This window comes from Vigna umbellata, chromosome 2 (genome assembly GCF_029865625.1).
Source record: "Vigna umbellata cultivar VRB3 chromosome 2, Vumbellata_1.0, whole genome shotgun sequence".
In the NCBI taxonomy this organism is placed as follows: domain Eukaryota; kingdom Viridiplantae; phylum Streptophyta; class Magnoliopsida; order Fabales; family Fabaceae; genus Vigna; species Vigna umbellata.
Window position 1 is genome coordinate 46,475,335 of NC_142166.1, and position 12,914 is coordinate 46,488,248.

A 12,914-nucleotide genomic window follows, 5' to 3' on the forward strand; every position below is an offset into this window, starting at 1 on the left:
CATAAGAAGAAGGTTATGTGATATTATAATCCTTTTGACTTACGGCCAAAAGAAATTAAGTGGGAAGTACAAAAGAGGAATATTGAAAATTGAAAAGCAGCAGAGATTTTTATACAATGGTCCTTGAGAATTATTTATGAATATGGGAATATATAAGCTGGTCCACTGCTAAGCACTGGGGTCAACAATCTCTGATATTAAGGTTTTCCTTGAAGTGTGAGGAATATTCATTTTGTCTGGTGATAAACAATGAATTTTCTCTCCTTCTTATCCACTCCTCTCATTGATCAATGACATGAAAAAGAGAAAAATTAGAAAAGATGCAGTCGGAGACCATGCGGTGGGTGATTTCTTTTCTTTTCTTTCCCCGCCACTTCACTATAAATGAGGGTCCAATTAACACATATCTCCACAGTCAAAAAGGTCTTTTGCTATCATTTATGGACTACAACATTTAAAAGACAGGCACGGGCAATGCCCATTGTGCTGTTTAGAGGTTACAATGCATGCTAATTTTGCTTTTTGTGGGCACACAAAAGAGCAGCTTGACAAAGTTGAACAACTTACTTCTAATTTCCATAATCAATTCTTATATATTTTTACGTGCATCTCCTGAAACCCTACACAATAACTCTTGTTGCCCATTTCATACTCACATATATACTTTTTATTTATTATACAATATGGTGGTGTGTATGGAGTGGCACTTCAAAAATTCCTTTCACCTTTTTTCCAAATTTAGTTTATGATGATATCACATTGGGTTGAAGGAAACAAAAAATAACCACCCATTGTTCTGCCCAGCTACTTACTTCGATCTGCTCGATTTTCGAGGCCCTAATTGGCAGTATATATACCACCTCAGCCTCTGCACTCATCTGCACCACAACACACTTCAACAATATCTCTCTCCTTATTTAACTTCTCCAGCTACTTCCACTCTCATTCTTCACAGGTGAATATCCCTCCTTCCCTCCTTTTCGGTTTTAACGTTTCTCTTCTTCTTTTCCCATGCACTCTCTCATTCTTTTACGTTAACATCTACACTTCCATGCACCGCCAACAGAAATTCTATAATTCTACTTTAATAACACTATTTTCATGAATACTAATTCTATATATGCATGGTGGAAATTCAAAACTAAGAAGGAAAATGAGCAGACCAGGAGATTGGAACTGCAGGACATGCAACCACCTCAACTTCCAGAGAAGAGAATCGTGCCAGCGATGCGGAGAGCCAAGGAGTGGCGGCGACTACGGCGGAGCCTTCGGAGGCAGAGGCTCTTCCTCCTTTGGCTTCACCACTGGCCCTGATGTTCGCCCCGGTGACTGGTACTGCACCGTCGGAAACTGTGGAGCCCACAACTTCGCCAGCCGCTCCAGCTGCTTCAAGTGCGGTGTCTCCAAGGAGGACTCCTCCACCGGATCATACGACGTCGAGATCACCCGAATGAGACCCTACGGCTTCGGCGGCGGCTCCTCCGCCCGGCCCGGCTGGAAATCCGGTGACTGGATATGCACCAGGTACATATATCACTTCATTCAGTATCATACTGTACCGACCAAATTTAAGGGTTTTATCATATGTTTTTTAGTCAATTGTTGAATGGTTTAAACGCACTTAAGATAAAGAAAAAAATTGCAACAACAATGCCAAAATTCTTATTTTCTTGAGATATATATATCTTAGAATTTCTCCTGTCCCACCAGTAGCTTTATCTGTTAGCATGTAAATTATATCTGCAGCTCATGTTATACCTAAGTTTGTGATAGATATGTTACAGTTTTATTAATTATTTTATTATCTGTGTTTGTTTAAAAATTATAAGCATAATTTAAGAAAAAAAAGAAGTATGAGTAAATAAAACAGTAGTGATATTGAAGAAGTGGTGTGATTAAAATGTGCAGGTCTGGATGCAACGAGCATAACTTCGCCAATAGAATGGAGTGCTACAGATGCAATGCACCCAGGGACTCTAACAGTGGCAGACCACCCTATTCATCGTAGAGTTCCTGATCCATGTGGTAATTGCAATCATCTTTATAATCAAAATAATTTCATCATGCCATAGCTCTCTGTTTGTGTATGCAGAATATTATAGATAGTTACATGCACTGATGACCCTTTATTTTGTAATTTACAGCTTTGCTGTCCAAGGAGAGAATCAAGAGGCTATCCCTATTTCCCAGTGACAGTTACTTTTTTTTGGACTCTTGCCTCCACATGTTACTTTCATCATCATCATCATCTCATGCGGATATTTATTTTTGCTTTTCTTTTCTTAATTTGATTTTCTTCCAGCTAGGAAGGTTTAGGTGAGTTATGATTTTGAGGTTTTGTTGGCGCTGAGTGATTCTGGTATATGACTCAGCAGCTAGCCCATGCACTCTTTTAAGTATCAACAATTTAATATCAGTGTTAATGTGTTTTGAGAGGGGGCTAGCTATATAGCTAGCTAGCTTCTAAGCCTCACTATGATTTGGTGCAAAGCGTTCTTTATCTAATTCTCAGATATGTGTTCAGAAAAGATGCTCTTTGCTTCTGTCTTTCTCTCTTTAACTCTCACATATACACATAGATGTGTATAGCTTTACAGTGGGGACGTGGTCCAAGGAATAATTGATTCATGACATAACTGTAGTCGTAAAACTCAATGTTACAGTCCATCTTCTTTAATATAAGGACCACTATCAAACAGTTTCCTAGTATAATACACTGTGTATATGCATGCATATGTATGTGATGATAAAAATCTCATTCTTTGAAAAGGATTGAACACGCGCGCTTTCTCATTTTGAAATCAAGAATATAGCCATTGCATTAATATTAGCTTAACCATAGGTCAAGACAAACCCACCAGTATGCTGCTTTTGTATTGTTGTTTCTTTGGTGAATTTAATACTTTAAGACTATACCGATCAAACTTTGAAAAGAAACAGCCAGCTGCAATTTCTAAAATATGTATGTTGTAGAAATTATAGTACCATTGCCCTGAACATTTGCCAGTAATGACAATGGAAGTGTATTGTTCGTACAGAAATTACTAAGCGTTCTGAATCGCATGATGTTTCTAAACTTTCTATTAATAATTAAAAGAAAAATGTCAATACTTTTTTTCATAATTTAAAATATTTAAATATTAATTTACATAAAAATTCATTAAGATCACAGATAAATATACGTTGATTACCTTATATTTTGTCATAATCATGTTGCATGATAGACTAATAGGTATAATTATAATACTAGTTACAGAAAGAAAAAAAAGTGGGAGTAAATTTTACTCCCTTTATGTAATGCACGAAACCTTTAGAAAATAAAGTAGTAAAAGCAGTAAATAATTGTATGGATCACGTTTAATTAGATAAAGTGATATAATAAATGTTAACATTCTGAATGATTTAAAGTGTTTCAAAATTTACATAGCGTATATGAATAAAAAAATTGTGATATTATAAAATTTATGAAATATTACTTATAATAACTTAAAATATTAATATTTTAAATATATTTTTTAATTTAAAATACTAATATTTATATACATGATTATATTATTAAAACCGGTTGTAAATATGTTCTTTATAAAGTGTCATAGAGTAAAAATTTTCTTAATAAAATTTATTGCTTATAAAAAAAATTCGTGACTTATGTGAAAGTGTCAACCAATCATTCTTGAATTTTTTAAATATTTTTTTTGAACCTTGTTTCCTGTTTTAAAATTATGATGAAATGTTTACAAAATGTTTTGTGGCGAGAAGGAGCTAATCCAACAGAAAGGGAGTTTATGCAATGGATAATTTCTTAAAAATTTGCTTAGAGTGAAATAGGATAATTTCTTAAGTGTGTTCAGAAAATTTACAGTCTTATTTAAGATAGTTAATATTTATTGGGTTTTTTTAATGACATATTTCAAGTGCAATTCACAGTAAATTTATTTCTGCCCTAGCTATTTCTTTCTCTTTTTCCCGAGTTCCCTAGCTATTTCTATTTATGGTATTTTAAGTATATATCCATTTAAGATCACTAAGACATGTGAGTAATTTTGTTGTCAGTTTTCTTTTTCTTCTTACAACACTTTTAAGTCTAAATCAACATTTATACAAGATGCCCTGACTTTTCTAAATGATTGATATGATTTGATAGAAGAAGATCCAATAAATAAAGAACCATCTTTTTTCATAACTATGGAAGTTATATACTAATTTTAGAATATTGGATAATACTAGTGAGAAATAATGTTAAATTATTATAACTTGTTATGAATGTTATCCATTTTCGATTTATGATTTGAACAAGCCAATGAGAATCTTTTCTGTCGTGTATTATATTGTTGTCTTGTTAAAAAGTTTTATTTATAATATTTGTTATTACATATCCTAAGTCTTAGAGTGATGGATTCGTTTTTCATACTACTACATGACACACATTCATTCGACAGGTTTTTTTAATAAAAGAATAAAAAATAATGTGTCAAACACAAGATAAAAAGTATATTAAAGTGATTTTTTTATGGAAATATATAAACATATATATATATATTTGAAAAAAAAATTAATATTGTAATTTTTTTGATATATTTAGTAAAATAATATGAATAGTTAACGATAAAAAACTCAGAAGATTTAAAATTTATTATTTATCACAAATAAATAAAAGGTGTATTATGAAAAAACTAAAATAAAACAGAAAATCAAATTTAAATTTATAGTTGAAGGTATAAAAACATGAACAAATATAAATAATTTATACTAGATTATATTACATTTTAATAAACAATTTTATTTATTAATTAATTATATTTTCAGCTAATTATTGACCATCAATCAAAATAATGATATAAATAAAATATTTATCTATATTTATCACATAAATAATTATATATAACATTAAAAATTTAAACAACGTAATTACGCATATATATATATATATATATATATATATATATATATATATGGGTTTGTTAATGCGCATGTCTGTTTTTCAGTTGGTACATTTTAGGTAATGTGGACCGAGTTTTAGTAGACAAAAATACCCTTATATATAATTGATGCTAAGTTTTAATGTTAAGGGTATTTTAATAATTTTCATTCTCAAAACTAAAAAAAAAAGAAACCCCCAAACCCTTATTCACCTCTCTCATTTCCCAATTGAAACAATCAGAAACACTTGTCGTTAAACAATCTTACAAAAAAATGATTTTATAATGAGTTTTCATTTTATAATTTGTCTTATCTAATTTTATCCAATTTTCACAAGCATGGAATTGGTAATTGACTTGGAAAAAATCAGAAATACTCGGTGTTAAACAATTTCTTACAAAAAAAATTGATTTTATAATGAGTTTTCATTTTATAATTTTTGTCTTATCTAATTTTATGTAATTTTCACAAGCATAATGACATCAAAGGAATTGGTAATTGCCCTGGAAAAAATCAGAAATACTTATTGTTAAACAATTTCTTACAAAAAATGATTTTATATCGTAATTGGCCTGGAGGGTTTTTTTAGAGATGATGATTCAACAAATGCACATGATGAAATTAGAGAGATTAGTGAAGATAGTGAAATTGAAGAGATCTTAAATGAATTTTTGCGCGAATATGTAAATGACTCAACTCTTTACAAAGACAAATTGTTTAATGGAGAAAAGGTTGGAGTGAGAGATGAAAGAGAAAGGGTTGAGAGGAGGGTTTGGGGGTTTCATTTTTTTTTAGTTTTGAGAATGAAAATTATTAAAATACCCTTAACCTTAAAACTTAGAATCTATGATATATAAGGGTATTTTTGTCTATTAAAACCAGATACACATTGCTAAAATGTACCAACTCAAAAACAGGCGTTCGCGTTAGCCACTAGTACAGGAAAAGGAATATACACCGGTTATTTTTGGTCATAGACCTCGGTTTTCAAACCGAGGCATATGAAAACGAGGTAAAAAGTCCGTAAGATACAAATTCGGTTCAATGAACCGAGGTAGTATTCTAGGATTGGACTCGGTTCAACGAACCGAGGCATATCAGTTCTTCCAAAATTTCTTCTGCGAGCCTTCAGATTGGGTATCTCGTTCGGTTAAGCTCCGTCTTAGAACCTTGCGGGGTTAGGAGTAAAGCATCCCGAGGTTAGCACATCTCATTGGTCGTGAAGAAGAGATTGGAAATCAGAGGAGCATGACGAGAGATTGGAAACCGGAAGCCCTAAACAAGAATCGCGCCTCCGATTGGAAATCATAGAACCATGACGACGGCGTAGAAGAGATTGGAAACCGGAAGCCCTAAATCAGAATCGCGCCTCCGATTGGAAATCAGAGGACCATGACAACGGCGTAGAAGAGATTGGAAACCGGAAGCCCTAAATCAGAATCGTGCCTCCACCTGCAACCACAATCAGACCTGCAGAAACCAGATTTAACACCATATAACTATCACGCGGGGATCCAATTCAGAAATCACCATCAATCAACCCTAATCGCACAACCATGGCAACTCTCGCGACGGCGGCGGCATGCTTTAGGGATTTTGGTGACGGTGGCGCGATTTCGGTGATGGTGATGGAAGAAGGTTGAAACGCGGTGGCTGGCGTGACGGTGGAGAAGAGGGGTGGATGAAATCCGCGCCTAGAGTTCTGTTTCTCGATTTGTTTGAGTTTTCCTCTTCGCCAGTGATGGCTGCGTGTTGGAGAAGATGAATGGCGGAGAAGATGAAATTCGTTCTCCGGTTGACGGCCATGGATGTGCTCATGGCGGAGAAGATGAAGATGGTGGTCATGGCGTCCATGGAGAACGAAGGCGCTGTGGTAGCGGCTTTGGGTGGCGGCTTGCGGGTTTGCACGTTGTGGCCGACGGCGTGGTTGAACGACGACAACCCCAATGGCCGGTGATGGTGACGGCCTGATGTGGGGTTTGGTGGAGAGGAAAACTCGTGAGCGGAGGGAGGCAGAGTGGAGAATCGCGAGCGTGCTAAGAGAGAAAGGGTTTTGTTTTTTTATTTTAACTCAAGTTTACTACCCCGGTTTCTCTTATAACCGGTGCCTAAACCTTTTAACTGCACCGGTTAAACAGTAAACCGGTGTCTAAATCTTTTAAAATGTATATTATATGCCTCGGTTGGACTTTTACTCGAGACAGTAACGTATATAGGCATCGGTTCATATATAACCGAGGCATATAACCACTCAATATTTACAGAAATGCCACCGCGCTTTTATACGCTTCGGTTTCAGTAAAACCGAGGCGTATATAGCGCGTTAAAAAAGCTTTTTTTTACTAGTGAGCAAACCCCTATATTATATATATATATATATATATATATATATATATATATATATATAAAAGTTTAATTTACATAATATCACTTTTAATTTAAAATATTCAAATAACGAGTTTATGAGTGTTTTTGGTCATGTTTATACTTTAACTTATATTCTAAGGTAATTTTTTTCCTGATTAATTTTGAAATTTATTAATATGAGTAGATTATAAGGATTTTTTTTTTCAAACTAGACCATTTTACTTTTTAAGTACAATTTCTGAAAGACTAAATTCTAATAATGTTTTTTCTAATTTTGCAGGTTGTTTGCGGTTGGAAATATGTTTTTTGAGGAACGAAATTTTAACAACATTTTGTTCTAGTTCTATAGATTTGTAAATTTATTTATAATAAATTATTATATTAAAAAATTATATTTTTTATAAAATTATATGAATATAAATTTAAAAAATATATTTAATTTAATATTTATAAATTAATTGAGAATAAAAAATTTGAATAATGATTATAATAAAAAAGATAATTTAAATCTATTGTAATGGTAATATAAAAATTAGCATAATAAATTTTGTAACAAGGGTTGTTTTTTGTAAAATTAATTTTGATAAATATATATTTATTTGGTTAAAATAATTTATGTAATATTTTTTGTGTGTGTAATAAGGTAGAAAAATAAAATTAAATAATAATATGCGCATATTATTAACCGTTGCCGAAAAATAATCCCTCTTAAAATGTATTATTTTTGTAGTGATGATTGTGTGTGAGAATATTTAAAAAGAAATTTAAAGTAAAGTTAGAAATTAGTAACATGAATGTAAAACATTTAAGTTTATTAATAAAAGAATATTTTAATAAAATATTAAAAAAGTACATAATTTTTTAAAAAGGTTTTATTTAGAAAAAATATAAATTTAAAATACAGCAAAATATGAAAGTTCTTAATATATTTTTATAAAAAATTAAATTACAAAAGGTTTAAAATTTAAAAATTCAAATTCAAATATAAAATTCAAAAATTCAAATTTAAAAACAATGAAACAAAAGAGCAAAGGATATCTATTTGTTGTTTTATTTTATTGTTTTTTAAATTTTATTTTATTTTTTTCTATTTGCTCTTATATTTTATTTTATTTTTAATTTTATACCTTTTTGTATTTCAATTTTTTTTATAAAATTCTATTTAGAATTTTTATATTTTTGGTATATTTTAAATTTATATATTTTTTCTAAATAAAACCGTTTTCAAAAAATCTATAATTTTTTAATATTTTCTTTAAATATTTTTTTATAAACAAACCTAAATGTTTTGCATTCATATTACTAATTTTTAACTTTACATTAAATTTATTTTCAAATTTTTCCATCTCCAACTATATTATTATTTAATTTTATTTTTCTAACTTATTACACACAAAAATTTACTACATAAATTATTTTAACCAAATAAATATACATTTATCAAAATTAATTTAAAAAAAAAACCATATTTAAAATATTTTAGTATGATACTTTTCCTATTACAATAATTATAATATACTTAAATTATCTTATTTATTATAATCACTTTTCAAATTTTATATTTCTAATTAATTTATAAATAGTAAATTAAATATACGTTTCAAATTTATATTTACACTAGTTTATAAAAATTCTAAATTTAAAAAAAAATAATTTATTATAAATAAATATACAAATCTATAAAATTGGAAAAAATGGTTGCGAAGTATTTATTTATCCAAAAACCAAAACAACAAATAACTTACAAAATTAAGAAAAAAAAAACATGATGAGAATTTAGTCTTTTATAAAAAAAAATGTACTTAAACAATAAAAAGTCTTGTTTGAAAAAAATGTGTTAATAAAATACAAAAGTGCTCTATAATAAAAAAAATATCAACAAAAGTTGGTAATAACTTTATATGATAGATTTGGAAGAGAGGTACTCGTAATAACATATTACTTTGGAAACAAGTAATAAAAGCAGATATTAAAAGGTGGAAGAAATGTGATTATTTGTTCACTAATTTGATTAACACAATGAACTTTTCCAACTTTACAAAGGTGCAATATGTGAATCGGTATGAGAGGTATTTCTCTTGTCAGTCATGAAAACTACACTCATGAAGTAAGAGAGCTTAAGGTGGACTGCAACTACGTATAAGATAAAATTACCTCAAAAACTATACATAAAATGTTAAGAAGATGCAAAGAAAAGTGATTATTGTTGAAGAACTGTGGTACAACAATTATTATTGTAGAAATATGTTCTCTGTAGTTTTGTAGGGGAAATATTTGTATAGTATGAGTGTAGCAAAGACAGAATTCTGGTTGTACATATGTATAAACGAGTTAGAATACCTAAGATAACTTATTATTAAACTTTTTTTCTCTTTTACAAAAGTTAACCTCCTTTGAGATTCACATTTTTGTTTTGATTTGCTGCTAAGTTGATTATTTGTTTTCCACGAAAATTCATTATTGAATTGAAAGTTTGTATTACATTACGTACTTTATGTTCATAAAAAGTTTATTTTTTATATGTTCATAAATTCAAGCATTGAAATAAGAACTATTAAACTATCGTAGGTTTGATACGATAATTACAAATTACGTAAGAAAACCCTTTGGCACTAAAGTAAAACTTAGATGACTTAAAACATAAATTTTCTTTATTTTATTGATCAACGGAGGGGGGTTAATCATCTTGATTAATTAAGCAAAACCAAGCTTTGTGTTTTTGTTAAAGAAGAAAAAGAATAAGAGTAAAATTTTGAAAGCATCAATTGACATAGGATTCCGAAACTTTAGAAGCTTATGATAGATTTCATGGGTTTCCCCATTGACCTCTTGTGTTGGTTACGTTTAACAGCAACACTAGTTGGTCAAAAGTAACCACACTTCATTAATAGTGTCTGCTACTACACTCCATTATATAGCTTTTAACAAGATTCTTTAAATCCACTTTAGTCTAAGCTTTATGTTACTTCATATCCTTTCTTCAATCATGTCTTTTGCTCAACTACCTCCTACTTCTTTACTCAATCATGTATGTAATTTCAGCCATTTTTAGCACATTTCCCATGAATTATTTTCAAGTTCAAAAGGGAGAAGGTTTAATTAAACCGTTTTTCAGTGAATTAGAAAGGTTTTAATTAATTTTGTTGTCGTGTTTTGATGGGTGGTTGTGTGTGAGTTTGTAGGTTTTTTCATGGCAATGTAACAAAGACAAGACCTACGAAAGACAGTTGTTTATAAAAGCAGAACAAAAACATCTTTAATGATGAGGATTTGGGTCCCAAATACCATCAAAACTAAAACCACCCAACCAGTTGAAAACTGTATACTGTGGCAGTCAAGGTTAGGACTTTTTATCCAAAACAAAATAAGATACACTTTCAAAAGCTTTAGTTTCCCTTTTCCTTTCTTTTCAACCCAAGCTACCATGTTTAAAGGTTTCCTTTTCCTTCCTTTCAAATAAATCGTTTTAGCTTTGGTTTACAGGTCAAACATACTACCTCTTCCAAAGTTGTATAATTCAGATCGATACATGTGCTGCTCGTGCTACGTCCCAAATAACTAGCTGAGGGACCTGTCTATCACAAACCCCTAAAAACGATACAAATAAATCTAACTATTTTAGCCTTCTTCATCACTTTTTCTATCCCTCTCTACGTTAAAATCAATCATTTCATGTCAATTATGCACAACATGATTGAAAGGGGTTTTTTTTAAACAATTATACTACAGAGTTACATTCATGATACGATAATTCAACCCAAACTAAATACAAATTCAGAAAAAAAAATTAAAAATTTACATCAATTTATATAATTTATATATTATAATTGATATGAAATTTGCATTCTCACTTATAATGAATTAATAATTTTTACGTCTCGCATTTAAATATTTTTATTTATTATTTTTGTTATATAAGAATGTTTCACTTTTATTAATTTCAAGCGCTTTGAATCATATGGTGTAACATCCCAAAATATAGTGATAACCATAATCAGAATTAATTACATTAATCATTAAAACAGTGCAGTCTTTACAAAAAGATACGAGGTCCAAAACGTCGAACGGCTTAAAATACAAAATGTAATGTAGCCGACGGTATCCAAATTCTGAGACTAAACAAAAATACTAACAGCTACTACATGTCGAGCACTCTAGGGCTCGACCTTAATCCCTACTTCAACCGGATCAACATCTTCCGAAATTTCTTCTGCCAGCGCCTCTTCCAGCAGCTCACTTCCATCTGCTCCCATCCACATGGATGATCATCGCAAGGACAAGACGGACGTACAAAGACAATCGACAACACAAAGAAGAGAACACAGGGTAAGCTTATGTAATTTAATTCATACATTAAAGTATCAATTCAATCCAGTCAAACATACCAGAATGATTCAACATAAATAAATAAACAAATATCCAACAACTATTTCTAGACGGACCGTCCGGACTGTATGATCTGTGTAGCTACAGGCGTCCTTGCACCCGAGTGGTGTAGTAACTGGGATACACTCAACAGCTGCCACTCGAGGTTAGTCCGTTCTTACGTCGCCCATGTTAACTTATGGACTAAGGACCTCCTGCCATTCCCACACATGAACCACTCTCCTCTAAGTGAAGACGAGTGTCACGGAATATCAGGATGGACCAAGCCAGCATTAGCATGCCCACAGTCATACTTTACCAAATTCCACATTCAACATATGTGAGTCGTTCCTCCCTGGAACGCTCGTACAACATTCATAAACGTTTAATCATCTCATATAATGTTCATCATTCAAAATCTTTCACTTTTATTTTCATTTTTGTCTTTCAGTCCGAGTATGTAAATAATCAAACTTTCAGCCCTCTTTATAACGAGGACAACCGTGAGGAACGAGACTGAAGAATTTACCCCGTTCCAAAATAAAGTAATACTGACTACCAGATAGATGAACGACCTGTATTAACACGGTGCTCGACACTGTCGGTCGACACAGATGAATGATCTGTATTACAAGGGGGTTCGACACTGTCGGTCGACACAGATGAATGATCTGTATTACAAGGGGGTTCGACACTGCTGATCGACACAGATGAATGTTCTGTATTACAAGGGGGTTCGACACTGTCGGTCGACACAGATGAATGATCTGAATTACAAGGGTGCTCAACACTGTCGGTCGACACAGATGGACGATCTGTATTATCAAGGGTGCTCGACACTGTCGATCGACACAGATGAATGATCTGTATTTCAAGGATGCTCGACACTGTCGGTCGACACAGATGGATGATCTGTATAAGGGTGCTCGACACTGTTGATCGACACAGATGAATGATCTGTATTTCAAGGATGCTCGACACTGTCGGTCGACACAGATGGACGATCTGTATAAGGGTGCTCGACACTGTTGATCGACAAAGATGAATGATCTGTATTTCAAAGATGCTCGACACTGTCGGTCGACACAGATGGATGATCTGTATAAGGGTGTTCGACACTGTTGATCGACACAGATGAATGATCTGTATTTCAAGGATGCTCGACACTGTCGGTCGACACAGATGGATGATCTGTATAAGGGTGCTCGACACTGTTGATTATAAGTTCTAAGTAAAAGACCTACATAGCTCATGCTCGACCA

At 31.8% G+C, this 12,914-nt stretch overlaps 1 protein-coding gene across 2 annotated transcripts; it reads left to right on the plus strand.

The window, feature by feature from the left end:
* The first annotated feature begins 638 nt into the window (after positions 1 to 638).
* On the plus strand, positions 639 to 2,476 carry LOC124830398 (RNA-binding protein involved in heterochromatin assembly dri1-like). 2 transcript variants are annotated; one of them, XM_088108019.1, is made up of 4 exons: positions 639 to 955; positions 1,147 to 1,524; positions 1,909 to 2,025; positions 2,145 to 2,476. In XM_088108019.1, the coding sequence occupies exons 2-3, from the start codon at positions 1,154 to 1,156 to the stop codon at positions 2,006 to 2,008; spliced, it is 471 nt and encodes a 156-aa protein (XP_087964145.1). In that variant the 5' UTR covers positions 639 to 955; positions 1,147 to 1,153; the 3' UTR covers positions 2,009 to 2,025; positions 2,145 to 2,476. The 2 variants fall into 2 exon arrangements, with proteins under 2 accessions (XP_087964145.1, XP_087964144.1); XM_088108018.1 differs by having other exon boundaries at positions 658 to 955; positions 1,150 to 1,524.
* Positions 2,477 to 12,914: the final 10,438 nt, after the last annotated feature.